This window comes from Phasianus colchicus, chromosome 17, assembly GCF_987193195.1.
Source record: "Phasianus colchicus chromosome 17, bPhaCol1.hap1.1, whole genome shotgun sequence".
Classification (NCBI taxonomy): domain Eukaryota; kingdom Metazoa; phylum Chordata; class Aves; order Galliformes; family Phasianidae; genus Phasianus; species Phasianus colchicus.
In genome coordinates, this window is record NC_143452.1 from 7,968,085 (window position 1) to 7,995,368 (window position 27,284).

Consider the following 27,284-nt stretch of genomic DNA (forward strand, 5'->3'; position numbering starts at 1 on the left):
CATTACAGAATTTGTTCTGCTGTATCTGAAGTTCCCACAGCCAAAGACAGTTATAAAATAAATAAATAAAAAGCAAAGCTGATTTTAAGAAGGCACAAGATGATGTAGCTTCTTGTCCTGAATAATCCCCGTGCCCCCCCGATGAGGCCTGGTGTTATCACCAGTAACATCACAGACAGCCTGGATCCTGGCCCTAAGCAGACAGAAATGGGAAGGCAGTGGTGACAGGCAAATATTGAGATGTACGTTGTAAAGGTGAAGGTCCTCCTGGAAGAGCTTCATTAATTGTGACAGAAGGGCTGTTGTATCTTCTTAGGCTTTAGCAAGAAGAGAAAAAGCAAAAAAGAATAAAGTATAAAAAAGGGGGGAGGGGAGGAATTGCAGAGAGATTCTGGGGAGACTTCTTAATTGTTGTGGCTATTACTACTCCCCTGCAAACCAGCTTACCTCCATTCCCAAGGGGTGAGCGCTCAGTCCCAGCACCGCAGCACACGGAGGGGGCACAACCCCAGGCGGGGTCCCTGCCCCGGGTGGGCGCCGAGCCCCGACCCCCCCCTCCCCGCTCTGTGACACCACCCCCCCCTTGAGGGCAGCGCGGGAACGGGCGGAGCGGAGCGTCCCTCCGAACCCCCGACTCGAGGGGAGGGGGCTGAGGAAAAACAGCGGGTGGGGGGCAGCGTTCCGAGGGACTTCCTCCCCTTGAAATCCCCCCTCCCCGGCTTCCTCCTCTGCAGGAAATAGATGTCACGATTAATAACACCCCCAGCGCTTCGGGGAGGGGGCACCACGGAGAGGGATTCCCTCCGCAGCCCCCAGCCCTGCAGGAGGAGGTTGGGGGGGGGGGGGAGGTTTTGGGGGCAGCCCCGGGCCGCGCGGTACCGCCGTCACCCCACGGGTGGGCTGTGCGCCTTCAGCCCCCGCGGACGGCCAGAGAAGACAAAAAATATAAAGAAGGAGGGACGGCAGAGTGACACGGCCGGGCCGGGCCGGGGGAACCGACCCCCACACACGCGACAGAACATCCTCCGGTGAGCGGGAGGGAAAATAAAGGGGAGGGAGCGCGGAGCCGCGCGAGGGGACGGGCAGCGGGGGGACACGGCGCGGGGAGGCCCCGCAGGGCCGATGCCCACCTCGGAGCCCCGGGGCTGCCAAAGCGCCGAGGGGGGAGAGGGGACAGAGCGGGGGGAGCGCGGAGGGGGAGGGGAGGCCCCGCGCCCCCAGCCCTGCCCACGGCACGGCACCGTACCTGCTTTTGTGATCTCCGGGGCGCTCAGTCCCATCTTGCCGCCGCCGCCGCCGCTCTCCGTTTGGGCATTCGCGCTGCCTCCTACTACAACTCCTCCAGGGCTGGGGCTAGGGCTGCTGCTGCCGCTGCCGCCGCTCACAACATGGTTCCCCAGCAGCCCCCCAGCGGCCCGCAGGGGCTCCTGCGCCTTGTGGTGCTGGTGGTGGTGGCCGGAGGCCGCCAGCTGGGACTCTAGGGAGCCCACCAGGTCGCTCACCACCTTCTCATCCACCTCCGTGTTCAGGAAAACCTCATCCAGCAGATCCGAGCCCGCCGCCATCTTTTTTTTGGAGGGTTCCTGTGAGCTGCTCCCTCCTCCCCCCCTCCCCTTCCACTCCTCCCTCCCTCCCCCCACCCCACACACACACACTCGGCCTCCCCCGGACTGCGCACGCGCGCGAGCCCGGCCTCACATCACCGGTCGGAGAGGGATTCCGCTCGCCGCTGATTGGCCGGCGGCCGCCTATAAAAGGCGGTGCAAATGGCTGAGAGGGCTGAGTTAGGAGTCGGGCGGCAGCGGCGGCACCGCGCCGAGACTCGGGGGCGGGCGAGGGGAGGCCGGGAGGTGCGGGGCGAGCGGGTGGAGGCGGCGGCGGCTGTGGGAGCGGAGAGGGCTGTTGGCGGGCGGGCGGCGGAGCGGCCGGGTGGCCGCGGCTCTTTGTCTGCCTCTGCCCAAAATGGCTGCATGTTCTCCCTGTGTCCGGGTCTCCCTCGGCGGCGCGAGTCTGAAGGGCGCCCCACACCTGTGCCAGCTGCGTGTAACTGATCCGCCGGCGGCGGAGGGGGGGGGAAAAGGGCGGCCCCGGGCGAGGAGGAGCGGCCTCTCCGTGCCGCCCCGCGCCGAAGCCCGGAGCGCTGCCCGCGGAGGCGGCTGCAGGCCGGGAGCGGCACCTCCGGCCCCAAGCGGGCTGACTCAGCACGGCTGAAGGCTGAGGGGAGCCCCGGGAAGAGCGGCCCGAGGAGGCGGCGCGGTGCGATCTGAGCGCTGGGAAGGAAGAAGGAGGAGGGGAAGGGAAGGAGGAAAAAAAAAAAAAAAGAGAGGGAGATGACAATTTTAAACAGTCCACTCCCAGCGCCGAGCCGGCACCGCGAGGCGGGGGAGCAGCCGCTCCGGGGACGATCCCCGGGTGTGTGTCAGCCCCCGTTACACCCCCGCCTCCGCTTAACCCTTCGGGGAACGGCGGCGCGGGGCTGCGGGCCGGGCGCGGGGCCGTAGGGCGGAGTGCGCTTCGAGTTGTGCAACCGCCGGGGAGGAAGTAAATAACGCGCGGATCCGAGCCGCTGTCTTTTGCTGGCTGCCCTTTCTAAAGGTAACGAGGTGTGTTAACTGAATGATAAGGCGTAGCACGTGTTAAGGGTGTCGAGCTGAAAATAGTAGCTCGTTTCGGTATTATAAAGTAATTCTGTCTATTCACAAGCGTAAAGGCTGGAGCTGTGTTGCTGTGAGGGCAGCTCTGCACCTGCCGGTGCCCAGCACTGACCAGGCTGCGGAGGGGACTGGGAGCTCAGGGACTGGGCTGCTTTAAATAGGCCAGGGATGAGAGGATTCTGTACTTAGGGCTGCCCAAAGATGGGTGTCAGTGCTTCTTGCATTACACGTCTGTGGCAATGGCTTAATTTGCAGTGCTATGACACAAAATAAAAAAAAAAAAAACAACAACCTGGCTTGCCCAGTGAGTGATAGGAGCAGTACTGAAGTACTGTGAGCACATCTACAAGAGATGTTTGCTGAAAGCTCACGCTGCGGACAGCAAAACCTGAGAGCTATTTGTCTTAATGCATAGGCCTCAAATAACAAATAGGGTGAGCATCTTTAGATCTAGTCTTTAACGTAAACAGTATTTCTGTTACTGTTCTGGTTTCTGACATCATCCTTTCACCTGCAGAAAACTGCTTCTCTGAGTTAACATTACTGCACTGAGCCTCTCTGAAGGTTTGATCGCTCTACAAGCAGACATTGCTAGAAGGGGCCACAGTGAGAAGTTTAAAATTAATTTTTTCATTTTGTTCTTGAATGTTTTGTATTCCAAAGCTGCTTATTTTCTGTATGGATAGGTTTTCCCAGTTGTCATTCAAAACTCAGGGGAGTTTTTCCTCAGAAGATGCCCTCTTCCCTTCTCTGGCTCTTACTTTCCACTTTATTTTTTTACAGGTTATGATGCTGTGAAGCAGTTGCCTGTTGCTTAAAAGGCAGGAAAGCTGCTTCAAGCAGGGTTGTCTCTATCACTTTTTTGCTGCCACAGTCAAGTATATTGCTAGTTTTAGCTATGCTGAAATTCTATAAGCAACATACCAAAGAACTATCTAGAATAGAAGTCTCTTTGCATTCCTGAAACAGTGGAAGAATTAATCTACTCAGCTGCTCAAGTGATTTATCGGGGTTGGGGTGTGCTAGGCTTAAGCTGAAGCAACCTGAAGATGCAGTGGCTGCACGTCTTTCTTTCACAGCATCCAAATAGGAGCATGGCCTGGAGCTGGGACACAGCGTTGTCAGGAGCAGTGTGAGAGATGGATTGAATTATTGCATGGCAGTGGTAGTCAGCACGAAGGGGCAGAGCAGCCTGTGTTCTTCTACTGCTTGTATTTTAGGACAGCTGGAATGCAGCTTACAGTTGCATACGAAATTAGAAATAAAAACCTAGAAATCATCATGCCTTTGTTCTTACACTTTCTTTATTAGTATACCATATGGCATATTTACCATATTAGGTAAATGACTGTACCAAATTACAAGAGCAACTGAGATGCATTACAACTTGTGTATTGTAAGTGTGTAGCATTTATTACTGAATAATTTATCTTTTCATACTCTGCCTCTCATTTGCTATTGGAAGTCACTTTTTGTCTGGGCTCTTCAGTACTGGGACTCCAGCTCCTCCAGTTTGTGCTGCTCACCTTGTATTTTAAACTGTGTAAGAAGAGCAACTAGCATAAGAACCCTGGCAATGGATTGCTGGTACTTACTGGTGTTGGTGCAGAGAGAGTCAGGCTTTCTATATAGGAAATAGTACTTATTTCACCCGTTAGCAACTACATCATAAAATCTTGAACATTAGAAGCAAGTATGGATTCTCCCTGTTGTCAGAGTACAAATTAACAGGAGCTATACAGGAAACACAGAGGGCTGCAGTTCTTTTAACGTGCTCTGTTTTTTGTATTATTATTTGAAGTACTTATTTTCTTCCCCTGGAAGTGGACTGTGTAGACCATGGCACAGAGACTGTCTCAGGATACAAGTGCTAATGCAATTCTCTATTTTCTAAAGCCTGTAGTCAGCTGAGAGTTCCTTACAAGACCATCCAGTAGAGATGACAGCAATATGGATTACTGTAATAAGGGATGTATCAGAAGAGTCTGCAATTTGGAGATGGCTTGGGGGAAGAAGGGTGTCTGTGTGCAGCTCCTACAAGTCTTATCTGCCCAGTCACAACTCTGAGCCCATCAGTAAAGGAATGAAAAGCTGATAATTATAGTTTTGATTGGTAATTTTGTTTGCTCTTCTTCTCTGCTCCTTTTAATGTTCCCTGCCCAGCCACTGATAATTTAAAATGGTGAAAGTTACTTGGAATTGGTGGCAAATGCATTCTTAGGACAGACAAGCATATGGAAATAAATAAAACAACTTCAGTGCCTCTTTGCAGTCTCTGAACTTTACTGTCTTCTCCTTGTAAACATGAGATATTGTTAAAATCTTTGTGTTAAAATCCTGCTATCCATTGGTGTGCATCTACCATCCATTGGTGAATCTGAATAAGCCTAAGGCTCCTACTAGCCAGGGATTAATATTCAAAATCAAGCATGGTATGTTCCAGGAAAATGCCTTAATCCTCACACTGTAAAAGGAAAAGAGATGAACAGTAGATTTTGACAGAAGCTCTACAGTTCCTTTTACTGTGACCATACCCACTTACGTTCTGTTTCCACCTGAGGATGATGTCTGCCCTGGTGGGTACCAGACCATTTCTGCAGATGTACCAACCCTTCGACTGCAATTTGGTGTCAGAGATATCTAATGCAAGGCTGCTATGGAAGAAATATGCTAGAACCACCCATTGAAGTGTTTATATATGCATGACAGCTATTGGAACTTCATAAGTGAAGTGGAAAAAAAATTTTTTTCATAAAAGATGCCAGCAAGATATATAGTGAGATATGCTTGTTTAAATATGTGACAATGGATTTCATGCTTTTAAAGATACCTGGTTGGTGGGAAATACATAGAAACAATCTTTTAAAGAAAAAGCACTTATGGGCTAGATCTCAAAAAGAAAAGTTAGCTGAACACTCAAACGCCTTGGGAATCTTCTTAAGTTTTTATGGGATGGTTTGAAGACTGCATCCCTAATAAATGCTGTATGGGAGTTATTTGAGTATGGCAATACTGAGACCTCCCAAAGTCCATGTAGTTCAACATCTTGTGCCCAAAAGAGGGTGCCCAGGGAATGCACGGTAGGATAAAGGATCATTGTTTAAAAGCCTCCCGGGCTTTACAATATAAAAGAGTTCTGGAATACTGTTTTTTCTTCCCAACTGCTCTTAATCTAACTTGTCAGACTTGCTACTGCTTGCCAAGATTGGAAGTATCAATATCCAGACTCATCTGTAAGGAAAGAATTGGGGAACTTTACTAAGATAAAGAACTCATACAAGACAATGGAAGTTTCCAATGACACATCCCAGCAGCTAGATTTTTTTTTTAAGCAAATATTCTGAATGGAGATTACTAGCAAATGTCCAGAATAATGTTTGTTGAAGAGACAAGAAGCAGACATGTCAATAAAGACTTGTGTTTTATTTGTTATGAAAAAAAAAGTCTTGTGCAAGTCTACATGATTCATGGAAAAAAATATAATGTTACTAAAAGATTAATGGTCTTTCTGGACACCACAGCTAGCTTCAGTAATTTCACATATTTTGAATTTAGCAAATGATTAGAACTGACTGAGCAAAATGAAAATGCTTTCTTCTCTAAGCAAATTAAAGTAACTTTTGGAAACTTGAGTCCCTGTTTCCAAATGAAACTCTGACAGCATGTCAAGAAAATGTGCCTACTGATCGGTCTCATTATTGCAAATCCAATTTGTACATTTTACAGTCTGGGCTTGTTAGAATACGTTTGAAAAATTCCTTTTTACTGAGAGGTGGTCTTCTCAGCTTTGGCTTCAATTCTGGGACTCTTTGTGAGTGAATTGTTACCCTGACAGTGATGTTTTGTCAACAATATATCATCAGATTTCTGAGCCATGGCATACTGATACAATGGAAGTTTCAGTTCTGGCCTCTGCTGAACCCTCTCAACTCAGAGCTGCTCTAGTTCTTCGCTGTCTTACCAGCATCATTCAGTATTTCACATTCTGTTCACCGTTACTCACTGTTTACTGTTTAAACAGTGTGGATCACTGCTCCTTTTTCTCATTTATGATTCCCTGCACTGGAAAACCAACAGGTAAATCAACAGGACCCCAATGGCTCTTTAAAAAAAGATAGGTAAAGATCTAATATCTTCCTTACCTCCCCAGCTTCTGCTGTGCTAGCCACAAACTGCCTTGTATTTCCAAAGGGGAATATAGGCACAGCCTCACCTTCCTAAGGATCATCACTGGAACCCTGCAGAAAAAGAAAGAAAACATAAAAAAAAAAAAAAAAAAAAGAAGAAGAAAGAAAAAAACTGTCTTCCTTGTAGATTTTCTTTATTCCCAGGACTCTGTGAGATCTCTTGAGATGCAACGTATTCCTGCCAGTTTTGCACTATATGCACTCATGGGCTCTATGCAATTTCCTTGGCTTCATGCTGTTTTAAGTATATTAATCTGTTTACTAGTCCAAGTTCAACTTTCCTACATGTTGCCACTGTCAGCTAGAACATATAATTACCTGATAAAAGATAATTAATTCCTCTCTACTCCCTACAAAGTGTATTTGGGAAAATATGGGAGATGCCAATCAATACCTTGGAAAAAAGGAACACGGTGTTTACTGAAGTGACCAGCTTGAGGTAAACAGTGAGCTACAGTTTAAACTAGCTGTCAGCAGCTCATTCTGAAAGGTATAGTTGGTCTGACTGAAACTGAGATTCAGAGTCCACAAGGAGAGTTCCCTGTCTATACCAAGATTGTTTTCTTGATGCCAAAGTGTTGCTGTGCCTCATCCTTCTAATCCTCATCCTTCTAATCACAGAATCATAGAATGGCCTGGGTTGAAAAGGACCACAATGCTCATCCAGTTCCAACTCCCTGCTATGTGCAGGGTCACCAACCAGCAGACCAGGCTGCCCAGAGCCACGTCCAGCCTGGCCTTGAATGCCTGCAGGGATGGGGCATCCACAGCCTCCTTGGGCAACCTGTTCCAGTGCATCACCGCCTTCTGGGTGAAAAACTTCCTCCTAATATCTAACCTAAACCTCCCCTGTCTCAGTTTAAAACCATTCCCCCTTTTCCTATCACTATCTACCCGCATAAACAGCCATTCCCCCTCCTGTTTTTATGCTCCCTTATATGCTCCTTTATATGCTCCTTTGTGTATCAGATAAAGCCAGAGGAGATAGGAACCCAGAAGGTGTGATGTTACTACGCTCTCCGTTCCGTGTATCAAAAGCAGGGCAGCATGCACTTACAACTGGAGCTCCTTGGAGAGCTGAAGGCTGCTTGAACTCTTCCAGTCAATACAATTATGAGACATACCCTGGCTGTTGCCTCTTTCCACCTTCAGGAGGAGTTTTTACTAGATACCTGTCTAACAGCTGGCCAGTTATGGCAATCAGCTTTATCCTCTTTTTTCAGGTGCTGCCCTCCACTCACTCATCTTCAGGAAAAAAAAAGAACCATAAACGAAGGAACTGAAGAGAAATCTTCATCTTGCTTGGCTTTGGTCAGTACCAAGAACAGGTATGGTCAGTGCCATGTCAGCTGTGAAACAGCAGTTGCTGTAGATGAAAACATTTGGCATGTGATGGGAAGTTACAGGAACAGAGCTGGAAGCATTCTTTGTTCCTACGCCCTTATCTAAATCATTTAAAAGCCCCGCGGTACTCCTCTTTTTAAACAGAGTAGTTATTTAAAAAGAGCATCGTGTTTGTGCTCCAACATTGTAGCTCAGCAGTAAGAAACACCAAATAGAATTAACAGGGCAGAGCTGGTAAAACTTTCAGCATACATAAAACACATACGTTGAGACCATATTCCTGTAGATTTTAATTGAAAGAATAATCGCACGTGCAAGCATTCCTGAAAGTCACCTTCAGGTGACAGAAATGGCTGGATCGTTCTCCTTGCTCCAACCCTCCTCAGTCTGCCAAGTGCTCTGACTGGGCTGTATGGGATGGCAGGAGCAACCCGACTAATCCCAATGACATTATAAAGAAAACAGGCACAAAATATGCTAAACTGGAAAGTTAGTGTAGACAGAAGTACAGGAACAGCACAGTGTAAAGTAAAACACGAAAGAAGTGTAGTAAAGGAGGTTTGTTCTGATGTTTATAATGAAGTGAGATTGTATCTTAACATTTTGTGGATTTGGAATGCAAAAAGTATGTAAGCGAGATTTTGCCAACTTTATTTTAACGAATTCTCCGTATTAATTGATTAAAATAAATCATGCTGTAGCTTCTTTATTGGGCTGCCTCAGACTTAATGAAAGCACAGCAAGAAAGGCTATTATCCACTGTTGGTTTCTTCTGAATTCTCCAGCAGTACAAAACAGTCAGGGATATCACTCCAAACTGTGGGTTACTTTCTTACTCTACCTAAAATATATCCTCCCTATCAGAGACAGAGTTGAAGGCCATGCCCCTATTCCTTTAACGAGCTTTTGCTCATTTCTGAAACTCCAAACTAATCCAGTAACTCAATTAAATATGGGATGAGTTCCCACAGTTGACAGAAGAAACCAGTGCAACTTCTGAAGCAGTCAGACAAATATTTTATCTCTCATAACACAAGATGGGGAAAACTGCCAACCCAAAGGAAATGATACTCCAGATGGAGGGCCAAATTTTTTATGTTAACTTATTCCTTACTGTCAATTTTTTTTTTTTTTTTTTTTCTGCATGAGGTTACTTGTAATACTCTTTCATTACTGCAGAGTTCTATATAGTGAGTCATTGTTACTTAATTTTCTAGCTAGGACAGTAAACCCATCCATCTGTGCAAACGAATCATTTATTAACAACTGGACAAAATGGCAAGCAAGAAATACCACATCTCATTTAGAGATTGCTAGGGAAGTAACAGTTTGCTTGTTCTTCTGCAAGAAAGTCCAATTGTTTTTATGAAACTGTAAACCTTGTTTCTCTTAATTATTTTCAGCAGAGCAAAAAAGGGGAGCTAATTTTGCTGCTCTGTACAGCTTAGTGGGCCAATCAATTCACTCATTCCTTACAGTTCCTTGACGTGCAGCAATCTACATAGCATTGTACGACTTGGCAGCATCCCCAACAAGAACTCTTCAAACTTAACTTTCCTGTGACCCTAAAAGCCATGTCAAGTTACAACTGGAACACGTTTTGTTTTGGCGTGATCATACAACGTGCTGGCTCTCACCCAGTCATAGAGAGTCACAGAAAACAGAGCCCTTAAACCTTCTCCTGCCATCTGGGTGTTCTAAGCTCCAAACTTTTCAATTCATAAGACCATCTCTCCTCCAGGAGGTACTGTCCTCTTTTGTATCTGGGTGGAGCAAGAAGCCACCTGCATCACAAAGGGACTGAATCACTAATTCTTGTCCTACACAGACTAGACAGCATTGTTGTCCTATTACTGCTCAAATAGTTTCAGATAGTTATTGGAAATCATTCAGTACTGTCATTTTTTGGGTTCTAGTTCATTCTCTTGGGGATGCAAATAACAGATTTCATGCAGTTTATATTAAAATATGTTTTTTTACCAACTCACAACATCACTCAGCTCCACCTCTGGTTCTTTATGCTTCATCAACAGTTAAATTTTTTAGACCAATTTCTGCTCTGAGTTACACTTGCACAAACTTTTTCATTCAAACTTTACTCCCCAGGTAGCCTTTAGAAGTTCAGGAGTTTGTCAGATGTGATGTCATGAGCAGAGAAGATGCTGCTCTATTAAATGGAGAGTCCAAGGCAAAGCTCTGAGGCTCTCTGGAAAACAAAACAAAACAAAACCAAGCACGTTTACATGAAATGAGTGTGAAAATTGAAATGCTAAATCTCAGATGTTACTATTAAGGTCATTTTATAGAAAGAAAAAAAAAGTGGTTTTAAAAAAAGGTGTATTAAGAAAATCTTTGCCATGCATCAAGTAATAGAAAAACAATGTATGAAATACAAACAGTGCAAAAGCCTTGGAACAGTAAATGTCAGAATTTTCAGGTGGATGTGGGAAGAATGCACACCAACACCACAGCAGTAAGAAGTGCCAGTGAGAAGCAATCCGCCAGAAACGCTGCTGTCTTAAGTGAAGACTGATTTATAGTGCAGCTTCTGCGAAATGAAGGAGATTAAATGCCAGTTTATTGTTATAGAAAAATAAATTACTTTCTCAAACAGCACTAAAATCCTATTGCTATGAATTAGCCTTACTAATCTTGGTATTTTTAACATAAGCATGAATTAAAACTTTGAACTTCTTGTTTTTTAAGAAGTCAAATAACAAACATAAAGGAAGATGAAAAGGGTGAATAATAATTCACACCCTTAAAGACATTTCTGAAACATGCCTTTTACAACTAGTCAAAGAGCAATTCAAGCAATGAAAACTGCAGCAGATGTTAGGCAGGAAAAGAACAGCATACTGCCGAGTCTAGGTAAAATGATACATTACCTAGCTCAACAGAAAGAGGCAAAATCTCTTAGTTGTAACACACATAAGGAGAGGGAGGTTCATTTCTTTGCCTCAACGAGAGTCCATTATAGACAATTAATGCAAATGTGGTCCCCGTCTCACATCTAATGAAGGACCTTCTTCCTCTGTGTTCTCAGCCTAGTGATGCATGTTGTCCTGCGATTCGATTTGCACCAGCAAGAACTGGACAGCAGGATCTTGGTTCAGCCCTATTCAGGCCTCAGTCCCAATGAGGTAAGCAGTGTTCAGTTCTGATAGCCTGAATGTACTCCATGCTTTGTGGAAAGAGAAAGGAGTATTAAAACAGGAGAAGCTCTTAAAGAAAAACTGCTCTGGAGACTTCTGGAAATTTTAGGCAAAGCCTATTTGTAAAGATAGACTTCTACACAGGGAATGGTAAAATCTGATACCCAGAAAAATCTAGAGGTCTGAAATATGCACCAAATGCAACAACTTGTACTCTCCAAAACGTCTTGTTCTGAAAAGGTTGCCCACAAAGCAGTGCATCACGCTGTTCTCCTGGCTGCTCCTTCATCTCTCCACTAAGACCACTGTAAAGTATACCAGAAGGTCTCTGATCTCATGCCAGAGAAAATGATCCCATCTCCTCATATTGGAGCATCTGTCAGGATATACAGAGGGTTGTGGTTCACTGCAAGGATAAGAGGCAGTGGGCAAAAACTGAAACACAAGGAGTTCTGTCTGAACACAAGGAAAAACTGTGAGAGAGACTGAGCAATGGAGCAGGCTGCCCAGAGGCTGTGAAATCTCCTTTCCTGGAGATATACAAAAGCATCCTGGACACACTGCTGGGTACTGTGCTCTAGGGGACCTTCCTTGGACAGAGGGCTGGACCAGATGATCTCCAGAGTTCCCTCCAACCTCAATCATTCTGTGATTCTGTGGCTTCATCACACCACTACCCCAGATAAAGCAGCCTATGCAGCAAAACAAAGAGATCTTTCCTAATGGAACTCTGCATTTCAGGCTACGTTCAATGCTCCCCACTGTCCTAGATAGACAGCTCTCTTTTTGTCCTAATTATTTCTAAACTTAGTTCTGAATTTTCTTACTCATCTGAATGGAAGATAGATGCCTAAACACCTTTTTTTAGAATCTAGGTCTGGCTTATGAGACTTCATCCTTCAGTTTTTGTGAAAAAACTGCAAACTTCAGCTTCATCAACCCTTTTTTTTGTTGTTGTTTATATATAGTGTCCCTTTACCCATCTTTATGAAAGGATCCCTTAAAATTACCTCCATCTCCCAAAATCCATGTACAAATCGCCATTTGGTTAGCCAGGATAACTCCGCTTTGTCATTTTTAATGCTTCAGTGCAAAAGTATAGATACAGCTAACATTTCATCTCAAATATTGAAACTGTGCCCCACAAAGAGTGTGCATCTACAAAACTCAGCCAACCTCCTTTTATGTTTGCATTTCTTACAGTTAGACATGTGTCTAACCCCTAGTTTTACGTTTCTGTTGTCCTTTTTTACATTCTAATTAAAAATATATTAAACAGTTTTGTTACTTATATACATTCACTACTTTATATATTTTGTATGTACCCCCAAGACAATTGCTCTTTACTCACTGAGGCCCAGGCAAGTCAAAAAGTTGAATACCTCTGTGTTTCTGCCTTTATATAATTTGTTCTGTTTGCCATACCCACTTTCATTTTCCCCATTTTCCACACTAACCTATTTTTCCTCCTCTTCACTCCCTTTTAAGACTGCAGCCTTCCACGTGCCATCTCTGGTTATTTTTCCCCCTGCCAACTTCTAAAATGTATACAGCAGCATAAAAGAAATGACCACCTCTTTCAGATACTCATTTGAGGTACCTCAACTACTGAGGTACTTAATTACAAGAGCATCTTCCAGAGACAGGCCAATTAATGGCCATGATGATTACAACTAAAATTCCATACGGTTACACATCTCTCCTTACCTGTGAGCAGTTTATGCCACGTTTGTGCATTGTTATCATATAGTCTCCCTTCAGGATCTCCATGGCTGTTTTGGTAAGGGATGTATGCCATCATGTGTGTGTTAATATAAACCAGAAGAGAAAGTCCTGCTGTTCTACATTTGGTTATACTATCTGTCCTAACATCATGTTACCCATTTTTTGTGTCTGCCTCTGAACTCAGCATTTATTATTGTTGTTATTGTTATTTCTCCCCCCACCTTTTCTCCATCTGAACAGTTCCACACTCTCAAAACAGACACTCCTCATGTAAGGAAGCTACACGAGTCTTTTCATCAGGGAAGGTTTCAATCAATACTTCGCCCAGCGAAGGGCACCATTTATTACATACAGTAAGAAGGGATCTTTGGCTCCGTTGTACCTCATGCTGATAAAAACCTACGGACAGGCAGGCTGACCTCAAAGGCCAACCTTATTCCAAAATATAGCTCGCCCAATCCACATGCATACAGAATCGTTTGTATTTTTTTCTATTTCAGCAACCGTCTCCAAGCTGAGACGCTGAAAATCGAACAAGAGAAAGACGGCACGTTTGTCCGCAGGGAAAAGCAAGGAGGAAGGCGCGTCCCGCGAGCAGCCGAGGTCAGAGGGCAGCCGCGGTGCGCGGGGAGCGGAGCTTCGTGCCGGGCAGCCGAAGCCGCGGAACGCAGGCGGTGCCTTTGGCGCGGCAGCCGCGTAACCGAGGGGCGGCCGTGCGCCGCCCCGCCGAACCGCGCTTCGCAGCGGCTCCCGCCGTGCCCTCCGCAGCCGCCGCTTATGAACCCTGTTCGTTTGCCTCGCTCAAATCGCCGAGATGCGCACTGCGACCCGCCGCCTTCACCTCCTGCAGCTGCCTGCCAGATGTCCGCGCTGACCGCAGATGGCCGAGAGGGGCTGCGAGAATCCCCGGGGGGCAGCGCTGAGGGCTGCCGGCCCGCCTGCCTGCCTGCGGGACCCCGCGCAAAACAAAGCGCGGAGCGGCGCCTGCGGCACCGGCACGGCACGGCACAACACCGGCACGGCACGGCACGGCACAACACCGGCACGGCACGGCACGGCGGGGATGGAGCGGAGCGCCGCGGCTCGGTGCCGCCTAGGGCGCGGCGGGGGAGCGCCGCGGTAAAGCGGGAGGGGCTTCCAGCGCGGGAAAGCTGCCCTCAGGCCGAGCCGGGCTGCGGGGGAAGCTGAGGCGATCCGTAACAAACCCTCCCGGCTCGGCCCCGTCACCGCACGGCTCCGCCCCGCCGCCCTCGGTCGCGGCGGGAAGGCCGCGAGCTCTCGCCTCGCCTCGCCCCGCCCCTCCCGCCCCGCCCGCGCGCACGTGGCAGCCCCCGTCACGTGACGCAGGCCCCGGGTTTCCCCCCTCCTCCCCCCGCTCCCTCCCCTCTCCTCCCCGCACCCTCCGCGTCTGACCCCGTCTCCCGTCTGGTCAATAGCGGGCGGTAATCGCGCATGCGCGGCGGTCCCGCAGCACGCCCCCGCTCCGCGCCCCCCGCAGCCCGTCTCCCTCCGCCCTACATAAGGCGCGCGCGGCGGGGCTCCCGTCTCCGCAGTGTGCGTGGGCGGGCGCTGCAGCCACCCGCGCGGCCGCGGCCCCTCGGAGCGCCGCCATGAGCTCGGGGACCCCGTACATCGGCAGCAAGATCAGCCTCATCTCCAAGGCGCAGATCCGCTATGAGGGCATCCTTTACACCATCGACACCGAGAACTCCACCGTGGCCTTGGCGAAGGGTGAGCGCGGCCCGGGCCCGAGGGGGGCGGCGGGGCGGAGCGGCGCGGGGGGTGCGGGGCCGAACAATGCGGCCGGGCGCCGCTGCGGGCCGCGGCCGAGGCGGGCTGCGCGGAGCCGGGGGTGGGAGCGGCTCGCCTCCGGCGGCGCGGGCTGCCGGTGAGTCAGCAGTGGAGGCCGCGCGGGCGGGCGGGGGTTCCCTGCGAGGAGAGCCGCGCCGTCCGCGTGAGGTTCCATTCCTTCCCTCCGTCGGTAGGAAAGCGGCCGTGCCGCGGCCGTTCCGGCTCTCGGCGCTCACGTCGGGATGCGAGCGCGGCGTATCGCTGCTCGGGCTGCCTTTCCCGGCGCGGGGCCCGGCGGGTTACGGCGGAGCCGCGGCGGCCGCCTTTGTTCGTGCCCGGATCGATACCCGCGCTGCGAGGCGCGATGCCCGCACGTGGGCACGGCGCTTCGCACCGCCGCCGCTCCGTTCCCGTGCGGGAACAGCGGGGTGTATCTGGTTGGCCGGTGTGATTTGGAATCGATGGCCACCTGCGCTGGGAGCTCCTGTGTTTGCTCTCAGAAAAGCCTGCTCTATCTTGTTTAGTCTCTCAGGCAAGGTCTTGTTTTTATACTGCTTTTGCTGTCCGGATTGACTGTTCCAGCTTTGTCTTTCTCTGCTCTGTGAGTTCAGACCTTCGTGGTGGCCTTCGACATCCCATCAGGATCGTTCAGAAGCCAAGTATCTTTTGTCTCTCGAGTCTGTCTGCTGGAATTATTGCCTGCTTCTCAGCTCTACTTTAGGCAGCCTATGCCACGACCTGAAATTTCAGTGTCATGCTGTTGGCATAGTACTGGACACGAACATTTGACATCTATTGATGTTTGTTGTAAAGCTTAAAATGGGCATTATCTCAAATTTCCACAAATTAACCTCTCCAGGGCTCTAAAAGCAGCTGTCTCCAGACATGAAGTACCAGCTTGTGGGAAGGATGCAATTCCTTCACTGCATGCACAGCAAGGCCTTCAGCCTTTGCTCAGCAGAAAGCAGAGCTGGTTTCACACGTAGCTCTGACTTCCACGTAACGCTGCAACAGAGCTGAAGTGCTGTGTTTTAAAGGTACATGTGATTAAAGTGCTTGATGGTGTGGGGAAGTACCTGCTTGGTATGATATTTCTGGCAGCACTTGTATTTATTGGTCTCTTAATGTTCAGCTGTGAAGAACTGGAGTTTTAAGAAGTAGCTACAGTACATGGCAGAATGCATTTTTCTTTTATTTAAAAGTGCTGCTTTAAACTTCACGGTGCAAAGGCTGGTTGTAGCTCGGAGGGTTTTTTAAAAATCAGACTTTGTATCAAGATTAATGTCAGTCTTATGAACATAGCTGTGACAGTCATGTCAACACAGTGAGCAGCAGTTGGAAACGTGAGATCTCCAAGGGGTTGGGAGCACTGAACTATTGATGTGCAGTCAATGCTGTCTAGATAAGTAAATTGCCAGGCCCCAAATGCCAGTGTTAAAGGTTCAGGAGACTTTAATACATGCTGTATGTACTGCTCTTGTGATATTTTTTTTGTCATCCTAATAGTATGAAGAACAACTTGGGTTGAAGGGTACTTTGGGGGAAGGAATCTGGTTCAGACTCTTATTCAGAGCAGGCAAACTTCAGTTGACTTGTATGTTGTTGCTGTGAAATCTTGACACATGCAGCAACTCAGCTCCTTGGATAACAAGCCTAAGTGCAGCAGGAAAGCTGTCTGTTTTGTTAGATGCTAAACTTCCATTATGAACAATGGCTGTAATGCAATACACAATTACCCTCCTGTTCTTAGTGAGCACCACTACCTTACCCCCTGTTCTGCACAAGTCTGAAGGAACTCTGGATTTTAGGCAGGAAATATCTGTGTAAAAGCTGCTTTCCAGACTCGCTCCTCTTATGCCTCCTGACCCTTTAGTGGTTGAGCTCTACAGAGTCCTGCGTGTGAATACAAGCTGTTGTAAAACACTGGCTGTGGCACAGCGTGGGATTGATTTCCTGTTCATCTGTAAACAATAGTCACTGTAAGTCTTCATGGGAGACAGCCCTTCAGACCTCCACAGAAACTCCAAGCTGTGCTTTGTACTGTGCCAGAAATCATTAAACACTTCAGATACAGGGAGTGGGTGTGCTCCACTCCTGGAGGCCTCGCAAATGCCATCGCTGCTGTTTTGTCTACAATAAGGACATCATTTTTCTACCCTTCTGGTTACAGACCTTGGGACCAGGCAACTGAAAGGCTGCCTGAACAGCTCTGGACTTTACAGCTCATGTGTTTCTCTACCTGGAAGCCAGCAGGCTGATCCTGGTGCTGAGAGAAGTCGTGTTTTGAGCTAGCTGTGGGATTCTGCAGTAGCTTTAGCATGTGCTGCCATGTATGCTGTAATAAGCTAATCTTGAACAGGAATATCAGTGGTATGGTTTGTGTCTAAAAGGCTGCGAGTATCACTTTCAGTTGATAATCTGCTTCTAGTTGACTGGATTGCAGCTGTAATACGATCAAACAGCAGCTGGAGAGCTAAAATAACTTAGAGTTTTTATACCATAGTTACTAATGGAAGGCTGTGTTTGAGGGAAGCAACTGGCAGTCTGTTCTTCACCAGTTAGGTATGAGCTGAGGTGCCAAAGAGCAACAGTGAAATGGGGCAGTTTGGCATTGACCTGCTGTACAAGGAGCATTAGCTCAGTGTAAGCTCATCTCCACGTGGAACAGATGAAACCTGAAGATTGCTTGCAGCATTAGCTGCTGCTTTTAGGGAAACCACCTGAAGGCAGCCCCTCATCTGAGGACTGCTGGGTATTTTCACCTACAAAGCATCAGCACCCCCCATAAGTCAGTATGCCTGCAGGATGCTGGGAATGCTAAGCAGTGGGGTTGAGTTGATCCAATTCTTGCTACCCTTTATCTGGGGGAGCTGCAGTGCCTCCCTGTCCACTATCATCCAGCTGACAAGGCCGTCTGCACTTATCTTTCCTGCTCTGAAGTGGGAGCTGCAGCTGGCTGGCACAGGACTGCAGGCTGTGGTACAGCAGGTCTTTGCAGAGGGTCTGTTCAGGATGGAGTTGTAAAGGTACTTCAAACTTCCTGTGTCCTGACTCAAAGTTTGAGAGCTTTTCTGGTAACCTGTTAGAACTGGCTGATGCAACTCCAGTCTGGAGCTCTTCCACTGCCAAAAAGCATTTATCAAGCTAATATGTGCTGGTGCTTATCTGAACTGGCAAAGCTTCATGAAGGCAGAGAACCATCCTCGCAGACTTGATAGACTTCTGTCAAGTGTAGAAGGAAGCCTCTATACATGTAGATGGAGCTCATTCTCTAGTCTGTTTCATACTCCGGTTTAATGTGACTGCCACTTGTTTTCCTGCGCTAACAAAGTAGAAAGTCTGAATCTGACCTCCTCCTGTTTAATGGATTGAGTTAATTTATGCTCCTCCCCGGTAGGCACACAGTCAATTACGGCCTTCTTTCCCACTGCAAAGTGGAACTTCATTCTGTTAGTGCCTGCTCAAGTGCTCTGATAGCTGAGACTCAGAGAAGCTTCAGGCACTAAGTTTTAGAATAATCACTTAAAGCTTTCTAAATATGAAACCAATGGCATAGAGAATTTAAATAGGAAGCTCTTATGCAGATAGACAGTTTGTTATTAATACATATGAAAATGAAGGTATGGACTTGAGCTCTAAAGCTGCTGAGGAACTTTTCCCTGCTGCTTCAGAGGCTTCTCTCATGGTCTGTTGTGGTGGCAGTTGTCTCAAGTTGGCTGTGTATGTGGGACAGGATCTGGGGAGGAGGGGTGACTGTGGCAGTACAGCAGTGTGGGGAAGTCCTCAGTTTTGCAGTGGACTTTTTCATTCCAACTGGTTTATCATCTTGGCCTTCGCAGATTGTGAACAAATCTATTTATGCAGGCTGCTAGAAGATCTGGTCTTTGGGAACAGATGTGTGGGATATGGGGGGCTGGGACTCTAGAGGTAGCCTACATTTTTGTTACTTCTGACAAGCACTGTAGGATTACTTCCTAATTTTCTAAGTCTTAACTTGTACAATGTTGCAAAGATATGCTGAACTAACAGCAATCTCTCTAATGCTGAAGTGCGATCCTTTGGTACCGAAGACCGGCCCACAGACAGACCTGCTCCTCCAAGGGAAGAAATCTATGAATACATTATTTTCCGAGGAAGTGACATCAAAGACATCACTGTCTGTGAGCCTCCAAAAGCTCAGCATACTCTGCCACAGGATCCTGCCATTGTTCAGGTAAGCTAGCCTGCAGTGTAGATAGATGTGGTGAAACGTTGATAAAAGGCTGCATTTTGGTATCAAATTATAAAAACTTAGTGATTGTCTCCAGGAATTTTCAGACTTTTGGAAGCGTTCTGAATTGCATTTCAGCGTTTAAAATAATGGTAGTAAGACTTCAGTTGACAAAACTGTAGCTAGTGTACTAGCTGAGAATGCAGGTAGAGACTGCGGTGTTTACTTGAGTGGTGTACTTGTGTAAAGAATCACTGCCAAAGCAAGTTGACTTCTGAACACTGTAAATGGAAATGTACTTTGTCTTGTTACAGTCTTCACTGGGCTCTGCCTCTACATCATCATTTCAGCCACATGTGCCTTACAGCCCGTTTAGAGGTATGCCACCTTACAGCCAACTTGCTGCCAGCTCTTTACTTAGCCAGCAGTACGCAGCTTCATTAGGTTTAGGTAAGTAAAAGCTTTCTTTGCTAGAATAAAGCTACAGTCTTGTATGCAGCTACACTGGAGCCACGTAGCAGTAACTGATAATGAATTCCATACTGAATGTCAGGCTGCAAGAAGCAGTGAATAAGTAGTTAAAAACTTTGCAATGATCTTATAGCAAGGAGGCCCATCTTTCACTTATACATATGTACCCAAGAAAGAAACTAAAGAGCTGAAGCTTCTCTCTGAAAGTAATATGAATAACAAACAGTTGAGGTCAGTTGATTTCTGGTCTGACATAGCTCACATGCACAACCCATGTGTGAAAAGAGCTTGTATTCCAAAAGAGAACTAAATAAGCTGCTCTAAAGCTGTTTCTAGAGATTCTTGTATCTCTTTCCAAGTCCTCCAGATGTTACACAACCTTGTATCTTATCCATATATCTTTTTGCTTTCTCTTCTTCCCTCTATCTCTTTAGAGAAATTGGTAAGCCCTCCAGCATCAGCAGCTGCTTCCAGTCCTAGTTCTTCTCCGTCTCCACAACCTGTTTCAGAGCCTGACATGTCTTCAGAGCCCCATCAGCTCTCTTCCAAGGGTAACAGCAGTTTGAGGACTCCAAATATTTGGAAGAACTGCATGGCACTTGAAAATAATATGTTCTTGTTAACCCCCTCCTAGAATGATAGTACTTACATGGGTATTGCTAGTGAAATGAGTTTGTTCTTGGCTGTTGTTGCTTTTCATCACATGAAGTATTACTTCCTCCTGCTCTAGAAGTACCAATTAGAGAGACAGGAGAATGGAAAAAGTAAAGAACTGTGGATCCTCTTGTGTAAGTATCAGGAGAGGGCTGAGGTTTAGGGATGTCATGCTGCATCCTCCCTAGGAGTGTGTTTTGGCTTAGGCATTAGGCAGGGAATTACTTGGCCTTTCCTAGAAAGCCAAGCGCACTGCTTAAATCATGGGTGACCTTACTGCTCAAAAATAAACAGGCCAGTAGAAAATTCAGGAGTGTTACTGTGATTTAGGAAACTTCAGGATATGTTTCATGCATGATGGGGCAATGTACCTTATAAAGATTGCCAGCTAGTAAGGCACAACTAACAGTGAACAATTTTAGTTGTGGTAAGCAGAAGTAACGTAGTTCTGAGTGCTTGCTTCTGTGCTTAAGAACTTTTTAAAGGAGTTTGAGTAGAGATAACTAGACTGACCCATCTTCAGAGCAGAGAGACCAGGTGCAGCCTGCATTTAAACATGGTAATTAGTTTAAACTGTTTTTAAATTAGCATGTATGGTTGTGTTGGCATGAAACTTTCTGCTTTCCGTTTGGCCATCTGTCTGTATATGCTTTCTCAATTTTCTTACTAAGCTTTGAAACTTTTTGTTGAACTTGCACAGCAGCTTTGTCCTACTGAATAATCCTTAGGCTGTGTCTGTCTTCCTTGCAAGTTTTCCAGGTGTACATAACTGGGAACCTGCATGATGTTACCTACTGGGTATATCTCATGTGGACTTGGGTGCCCCAGAAGTGTCAGTGGCTTGGTTTGTGTGTACTCTTCAGCTTTTTCACTTTTCTTGCTCTTAAAGTGTATTCAATTAAAGTTTGCTTCCAAGCAATTCTTATGCATAACTACAAAAGCCTGTAGCTCCAAAACTTCTAATTAAATCTAGAATGCAGTATTTCTTCTGAATACTGAAGACTGTCACTTTCTAAAATAAATGGTGTAAGGTATACCAAACCATGAAAAGTATTTACATGTTTTGTAGTGTGAATAAATAAGCCTGGATGGAAGAGCAACAGAAGTCTTGGGTAACACTTTGGCCTTGACCAAGAAGGAATTTAAAAGGGTAACTTTGAGATCCTGGTCTGGTTTCAGGTTTTCTTTGTCTGAAAGCTAACAATAAGCAATGACAGTACTTCAAGTAGTCAAAGGGCTTCTAAAAAATGGCTTACAAAATGGGATATATAGCTGAGGTGGCAAAACTTTAGCAGCAAACTTTTTTTTTTAGATAAAGTGGGGAAGCTTTCTTGAGCATCTTCAAAATGGTCATGTTTTGCTTCAGATATAATGTAAAGTACAATCCTGCATAACCAAAGATGCACCTAGAAATTTGATTTTCTTATTGACTCTCTATAGGAGACTGACCTGTCTGGCCTGGCTTGTTTATCTGAAGTGTCTAATTTGATTTAAGAAATAAATGGGCATTTTCTCTGACATAAGGCTCTGGATTTGTGAGCTGAGAACGATGGCAGTAGTGCTTTCCCTACGTGCCACTTAAATGTAGCTTGTAATGATAAACAACCAAGGTTTTGAATAACTGTGGTCGATGTTTTCTCCGTAGAAGTGGGTAGGGTTTGAATAACACTGGCGTGCTTTCTGAGGAGCACTTAGTCATTGCAATTCTTTCCAGGTGCTGGCTTCCCTTCAGTTCACCCTGTCCGCAAAAGCCCCATGGTAGAGCAGGCTGTTCAGACCGGCCCCGTTGACAACATCAATTCACAGAAGCCACTCCCAGTGAAAGTAACTCCAGGGGTGCAGCGCAATGGCCGGCAGGTCCCACAGAGCAGCACCAAGACAGCTGGTATGTATGGACTGCTTTAAAGTGCTGTTTTCAAGCATCACTCAAAGGTTCGTAGCAAGGCCAGACTATTTCGGTCTTGTGTGCCCAGAAGTTTCTTTCTTGTTCAGTAGATACAGTTCCAGCAACGCCCGTACAAACCCAAGGACAGGTGAATGATGAAAACAGAAGGCCTCAAAGGAGAAGATCAGGTAGGTTATTCTGACACTAAACACTTGTTCTAGTTTATAAAGGCAAATAGTGCTGAATCAGTAAGCGTTATCAGACAGAAGACTAAGAGCAAAGAAAGGCTTCAGAAGTCTTTGGCCTTGTAGGGATGATTCCCCAACAAAGTAAGTTCTGGAGCCACAGAAATACAGAACCACCAAAATTCTGGTGTCCTCTGGGCACTGGAGGTAAATTGTTTTCTTAAAAAAAGAAATCTACAGCAATAACTAGATTGCTCTGAAACCTGTTGTCTTCTTATTGGGAAGGGCAGCCTGTTTAAGAGTAGCTAGTGTTCTTGCAAATTAAAAGAACTATGGAGTCACTGCTTCTCTAGAGTGAAGCTCCTATATTGAGATGACTATTTAAGCATAGGTCAAAGGAAAGTGAAGCTAAAGTCAACTAGACATCCTTGCCCAAACAAAGTGAGAAAAGGAAGGAAGCAGAAGTTGAGATTAGCTTTCAAACTAGTTTAAAGGCAGTGCTGTGGAAGGGAGGCTGTAAGTTTGGTGTTTTTTTCTTTCCAAAAAGAAGCTGATAGTTTGTATGGTTTCTGCTTTACAATTAAGTATGCATCCCTTTGTGGGCAGGTGAGTCTTCGGAAGGTTTTCCAATACCAATGATCTGTTCATCCCAATCATGACAGGTTTGTGGACCAGTTATAGTAACATGTTAGCAGATGAGTGGCAAATAGAGTTGATAGCCCCTGTACCTTTCCCTCAGCTTTACTGGACGTGTTGCTCTTATTTTCTCTTTTCCAACTGAAAGAAAAGTTGGATGTGTTATGTTTCAGTGGTAAGGCTGACAGCAGGAATGCTTTTCAGAAAGTTAAAATGCTGCTGTAATGTGTTTCCTACAGCCAAGTTCAGAAGTTACTTTCAAATAGGTGTGACCTAACCATGGGGTGGGAAGCCAAGATTCTGAGTTCTAGTCCTGGTTTCCTCTGGTCTTGAGCAAGTCATTTAACTTCCCTGCACATTACCAAGTGTTTAAACTCTCCTGCTTTCAGGAAACAGGGGAAACAGGAGAACCAGAAATCGTTCTAGAGGACAAAACAGACCAACTACTGTGAAGGAAAATACAATAAAGTTTGAAGGTGACTTCGACTTCGAAAGCGCAAATGCACAATTCAACAGAGAGGAACTTGATAAAGAATTCAAGAAGAAACTAAACTTTAAAGGTTTGTAGCTTCTTTATATACGAATTGCTGAGCTAGTAGTAAACCTTGCATAGACAAACTCATTCTGAGAAATTGCATCTCAATGTGGCAGCATCTCAAATTTTGTTTGAAGGACCAAGAGAACAGATGGGTCTTCAGTATGCCTCAGAGAAGTGTAATGCATCTTATTTTCTTCAGATGACAAAGCAGAGACAGAGGAAGAAAAAGGGGATCCTGGAGTGGCAACTCAAAACAATGATGGCAATGCAGAGGAGGACCTTCTGGGACCCAACTGCTATTATGATAAATCCAAGTCTTTCTTTGACAATATCTCCTCAGAACTGAAGTCTAGGTGAGTATTTCTTTAAGCTTGCTTTTTTTTTTTTTTGCTGCCTTAGCCATAATTCTAGATGTGTAACATGGTGCAACTTTCTAGAAGTCTCAAAATGCAAGAAGAAAATGTGAGGAAATCAAAACAGGTTTTAGAAGGGAGTATTGTCACACACTTGATGCATCATTGATATTACGAAACTTCATACAGTGAGACCAAACAAAAAGCAGTAAGTTCAGTTGCACTAATACATTTCCTTCAACTAGGATACAAGGATCACTTGTCAGATAGCATAGTTGATTTGGAAGGAACCTACAAAGGTAAGTGTCCAACTGCCTGACCACTTCAGGGCTAACAAGGAGATGAAGCATGTTGGTAAGGGCACTGTTCAAATGGCTCCTGAACCCTGAGTGACATGGAGCATCAACCAGCTCACTAGGAAGCCTGTTTCAGTGTTTGACCACCCTTCTGGTGAAGGCAGTATCTATAGAAGTCTTGCTGGCACAGGTGTATGCTGTTTCCCATATGTCCTGTCATTGATTATGAGGAAGAAGAGAGAATCTCTGTGCTCTCTTATTTTCCCTCCTCAGGAAGTTATGGAGAGAGGAAGTTATGGAGAGAAATGGGGTTACTTAGTCTCCTTGTCTGCAAACCAGACAAGCAGGGCCTCAGCTTTTCCTCATAGGATGTGTCCTTAGGCCCTTTTACCAGCTTTGTCCCTTGGGTGCTATTCAAGTATCTTAATGGTTTTATATTGTAGAGCCCATAGTTGCCAGTAATATTCGAAGTGAGGCTGTACCAATGCTAAATATAGCTGGCTGGCTGTGCTGTGTTTAATGCATCCCATTCTGTTTCCTAGTCCTGACTTTGAATACATAGAATAAAGTGTTTAAAATCACATTTGTGGGAGGAGGCAACAGAATCATGCTGTGCTGAAGATGGTACATCTTGCAGACAGGAGCAAGCTAAGCCTGGAGTTTGGGCAGGTCTGTCTGTAGAAACATCAAATTAAGTACTGCAAATATTAATGAAAGGCTTCATCTGTTGCCTGCTGTCTTTTGGTGGTATGAGCAGCCTGATGAAGTTAAACTTCCCTTTAATGTCAGTGTATAAAATTCCCTTGGTGTTTCTGCTTCCTTTTAGCAAAGCTTTCTTCCTTGTGTTTACCATAAGGCAGTATTTGGGGGCAGGCAGATTCTGGATAGGAGTTAGGACTGGTGCTGTGAAGCTGTTCCAGTAGCTGAACCTCAGCTGTGACAGGACTGCCTACCTAGGAGTCCAAAGAGCTTCATGGGTTTCAAGTTTGTGTTTGCCAAGAAAACAAGACTGGGTGTGAAATGCTACCAAGTCTTCATTCGTTCGTATTGTAAGTCTTTCCATAGTTCTCTGGTCTGGAAGTAGCATGCAAAAGCCAACAGCTGTCATTTCCAAAAAGCCCATGTTTAGCAGAGGAATTGAATGAGTGTTTTCATACTGCAGCTGTTCTTGTTGTAGTTCTAGTCAATAGAATAGGGTTCTTGAGGCTTCCTAGCTGAGTGAGTTGGGGGTTATTTAATGTTTATATTAAACCTGAACGCAGTCCCATTCAGTTCTAGACGCACCACGTGGGCTGAAGAAAGGAAACTCAATACTGAGACATTTGGAGTGTCAGGACGGTTCCTTCGTGGCCGCAGCTTTCGTGGTGGGTTTCGAGGTGGAAGGGGTAGCGGAGCAGCAAGAAGGAACCAAACCACTCACAGAGCTGGTACTGGCAGAGTGTAACTTCACAGGTAAACTACATTTTTTTTTGTTTAGTCGTTAGTAACTGCTCTCCCTAACCAGAGCATGTTTCTTATCCTTTACCTGAGCTGTCTGTGCAACCTCCTCCAGTCCTGCAGGTAAATGAGAAGTAGTTCTTTATCATCTCTTAACTATTTATCCATCTTTCTAAGTGATGGAAGGAGATGCAAGCAGTTCTAACATGTTGATTGAGCTATTGGTTCCTGGCGCTCAGCTCTGCGAAAACCAAGAGCTGTTTGTTTTGGCTGAGACTTTCTAGCTAAACATTTTAATTGATATGTAGGTATGAACTTTTGCTTTTTCTTGGGGCAAGTCCTCTGGATATCAAATCTAATTCTACCTTTTTCCTGCATAGGTTCTAACATCTCTCCTGAGAAGATGAAAATGTACATAGAAAACAACTGACTGCTGCACTAATGTGGGAAAATGGTTCATATTGTTTACCGTCTCAGCTCAAATGACAGAACTTCATGTACTACTGCTTATATTCTGGACTTACTTTGGACCAGCAACTGTCAGCTGGAATATTCTTTGGAAGAGGGAATGTGTTCAGGGGTACCTTCTTCAGGGTGTCTTTTCGTTTGTTGTTTTTGTTTTTTAAGTGCAGATTAACTTACATGGTTCTTCTTTCGGGTCTCTCAAAGGCTGCTATAGTCTAAGCTTAAAGTCAGACTCCTTTTCTGAACCCTGAAGAAGTTAAATCATGGTATTTTAACATGGAACCAAAGCTCACTTGAAATAAACCAGCTAACTTGTTTGTTCTGAGTAACCAAATGGATTCTTTGGTGCTGCTGGTCTTACTGTACTCAGCAGTGTGTGTGGAGTAGCACTTGGTGTCTGAAAGAATGGACTCCTGGTGCTGGGGAGTTACGTGTATTGTCGCTTGGGAATACTGGATTGTTGCTCATGTAGTGGTGTAAAATGACTGTACGACTGTTTGTTAGCCAGTACTGATGTGGAGGTACTGCAGGCTCTGCAGAGCTGTGCCTCCCTCGAGTTGAAGGGTGCTGGGCACTCCTCCACGGCTCGGAATTCTGCGGGGTCAGGGGGTGATGGAGTGCAGAGTGCTGTGCCCCAGCAGGATGGGCAGCAAGCACTGCTGCTTGTGTGTTCAGAGTGAAGAGCCCCTGGCAGCAATTGGCTGCCTGGCAAGGAGCCCGGAGCGCCGGCTTCTTGCCTTGCTTTGTACCTTGTTCATATCGTGCTAAATGCAAACAGTTTTCTGTACACTAGTAGACTGTGGTGGAACACTATGGAATGTTTTCATTAAACTAGGAATGGGGAGTCCATATAATGAAGCTTAAAAGATGGGCATGTTTAATTTTTCCTCTGTACCCCCATACTGTAAATAGTTTAGTTTTTTCTTTTGTTTTTAAAATCTGTATGTGGGGAGAGGGGCTGGGAGGGAAGGGGTTGCATTTGTTTGCATGAATAAGTGGGTTAAATTGCTATAAGCATGTGTCCCTTTTCTGTTGGTAGGGAATTTTGAAAAAGCACCTTGATGACTGAACCCCATACATAGCTAGAATTTTTTAGTTATGCATTGACCTAGGTTACTGTAAAAGCTTGGATTTATTTTTGTAGGACTTTATTGCTAAGAATTAGAACATAGCAGTGGGGCTGCTCTTTGGAGTAATGTAAATTGTAATTATAATAAACATGTAAATGTTTGATGTTTTCCTGCTATTTTGTTCTGCGTGCAGCTTGGCAGCATCTGACCCAACAACTTCAGGCAGGG

The 27,284-nt window shown here is 45.9% G+C and overlaps 3 protein-coding genes across 11 annotated transcripts in view; 2 read left to right on the forward strand and 1 right to left on the reverse strand.

Moving 5' to 3' along the window:
• TAF4 (TATA-box binding protein associated factor 4) overlaps positions 1-1,614 on the reverse strand; it is a 36,299-nt gene extending 34,685 nt beyond the window's left edge. The window contains exon 1 of the mRNA XM_031590247.2: positions 1,247-1,614. Within this exon, the coding sequence (XP_031446107.2) occupies positions 1,247-1,565 (319 nt within the window). The 5' untranslated portion in view covers positions 1,566-1,614. The remainder of the gene's footprint in view (positions 1-1,246) is intronic.
• LOC149915617 (uncharacterized) lies at positions 449-14,413 on the forward strand. 6 transcript variants are annotated; one of them, XR_016472013.1, is made up of 5 exons: positions 449-1,028; positions 8,065-8,169; positions 11,232-11,328; positions 13,566-13,668; positions 13,916-14,405. XR_016472013.1 is itself a non-coding variant. In XM_090152318.1 (4 exons), exons 3-4 carry the CDS (start codon positions 11,243-11,245, stop codon positions 14,251-14,253), a joined length of 774 nt encoding a protein of 257 aa, XP_090008444.1. In that variant the 5' UTR covers positions 449-1,028; positions 8,065-8,169; positions 11,232-11,242; the 3' UTR covers positions 14,254-14,413. The 6 variants fall into 6 exon arrangements, 4 of the variants coding, with proteins under 4 accessions (XP_090008444.1, XP_090008443.1, XP_090008446.1 ...); XM_090152318.1 differs by having other exon boundaries at positions 13,566-14,413; XM_090152317.1 differs by lacking the exon at positions 449-1,028 and adding an exon at positions 1,655-2,595 and having other exon boundaries at positions 13,566-14,413.
• A 10-nt stretch (positions 14,414-14,423) lies between these two features.
• Positions 14,424-27,216, forward strand: LSM14B (LSM family member 14B). Of its 4 annotated transcripts, none has more exons than XM_031590178.2 (10): positions 14,424-14,796; positions 18,906-19,069; positions 19,381-19,516; positions 19,972-20,088; positions 21,906-22,076; positions 22,184-22,264; positions 23,287-23,457; positions 23,635-23,788; positions 25,357-25,536; positions 25,902-27,216. In XM_031590178.2, exons 1-9 carry the CDS (start codon positions 14,676-14,678, stop codon positions 25,526-25,528), a joined length of 1,287 nt encoding a protein of 428 aa, XP_031446038.1. In that variant the 5' UTR covers positions 14,424-14,675; the 3' UTR covers positions 25,529-25,536; positions 25,902-27,216. The 4 variants fall into 4 exon arrangements, with proteins under 4 accessions (XP_031446038.1, XP_031446047.1, XP_031446057.1 ...); XM_031590187.2 differs by having other exon boundaries at positions 22,187-22,264; XM_031590197.2 differs by lacking the exon at positions 19,972-20,088 and having other exon boundaries at positions 14,425-14,796.
• Positions 27,217-27,284: the final 68 nt, after the last annotated feature.

Bases quoted from the DNA above. Each gene is read 5' to 3' on its own strand.
- LOC149915617 (XM_090152318.1), top strand. From the start codon at position 11,243: ATGTTGTCCTGCGATTCGATTTGCACCAGCAAGAACTGGACAGCAGGA. The intron at 11,329-13,565 runs GTAAGCAGTGTT...TTTCTATTTCAG, and splicing joins CAGGCCTCAGTCCCAATGAG to CAACCGTCTCCAAGCTGAGA.
- LSM14B (XM_031590178.2), top strand. From the start codon at position 14,676: ATGAGCTCGGGGACCCCGTACATCGGCAGCAAGATCAGCCTCATCTCC. The intron at 14,797-18,905 runs GTGAGCGCGGCC...CTAATGCTGAAG, and splicing joins CACCGTGGCCTTGGCGAAGG to TGCGATCCTTTGGTACCGAA. The intron at 19,517-19,971 runs GTAAGTAAAAGC...CTATCTCTTTAG, and splicing joins CGCAGCTTCATTAGGTTTAG to AGAAATTGGTAAGCCCTCCA.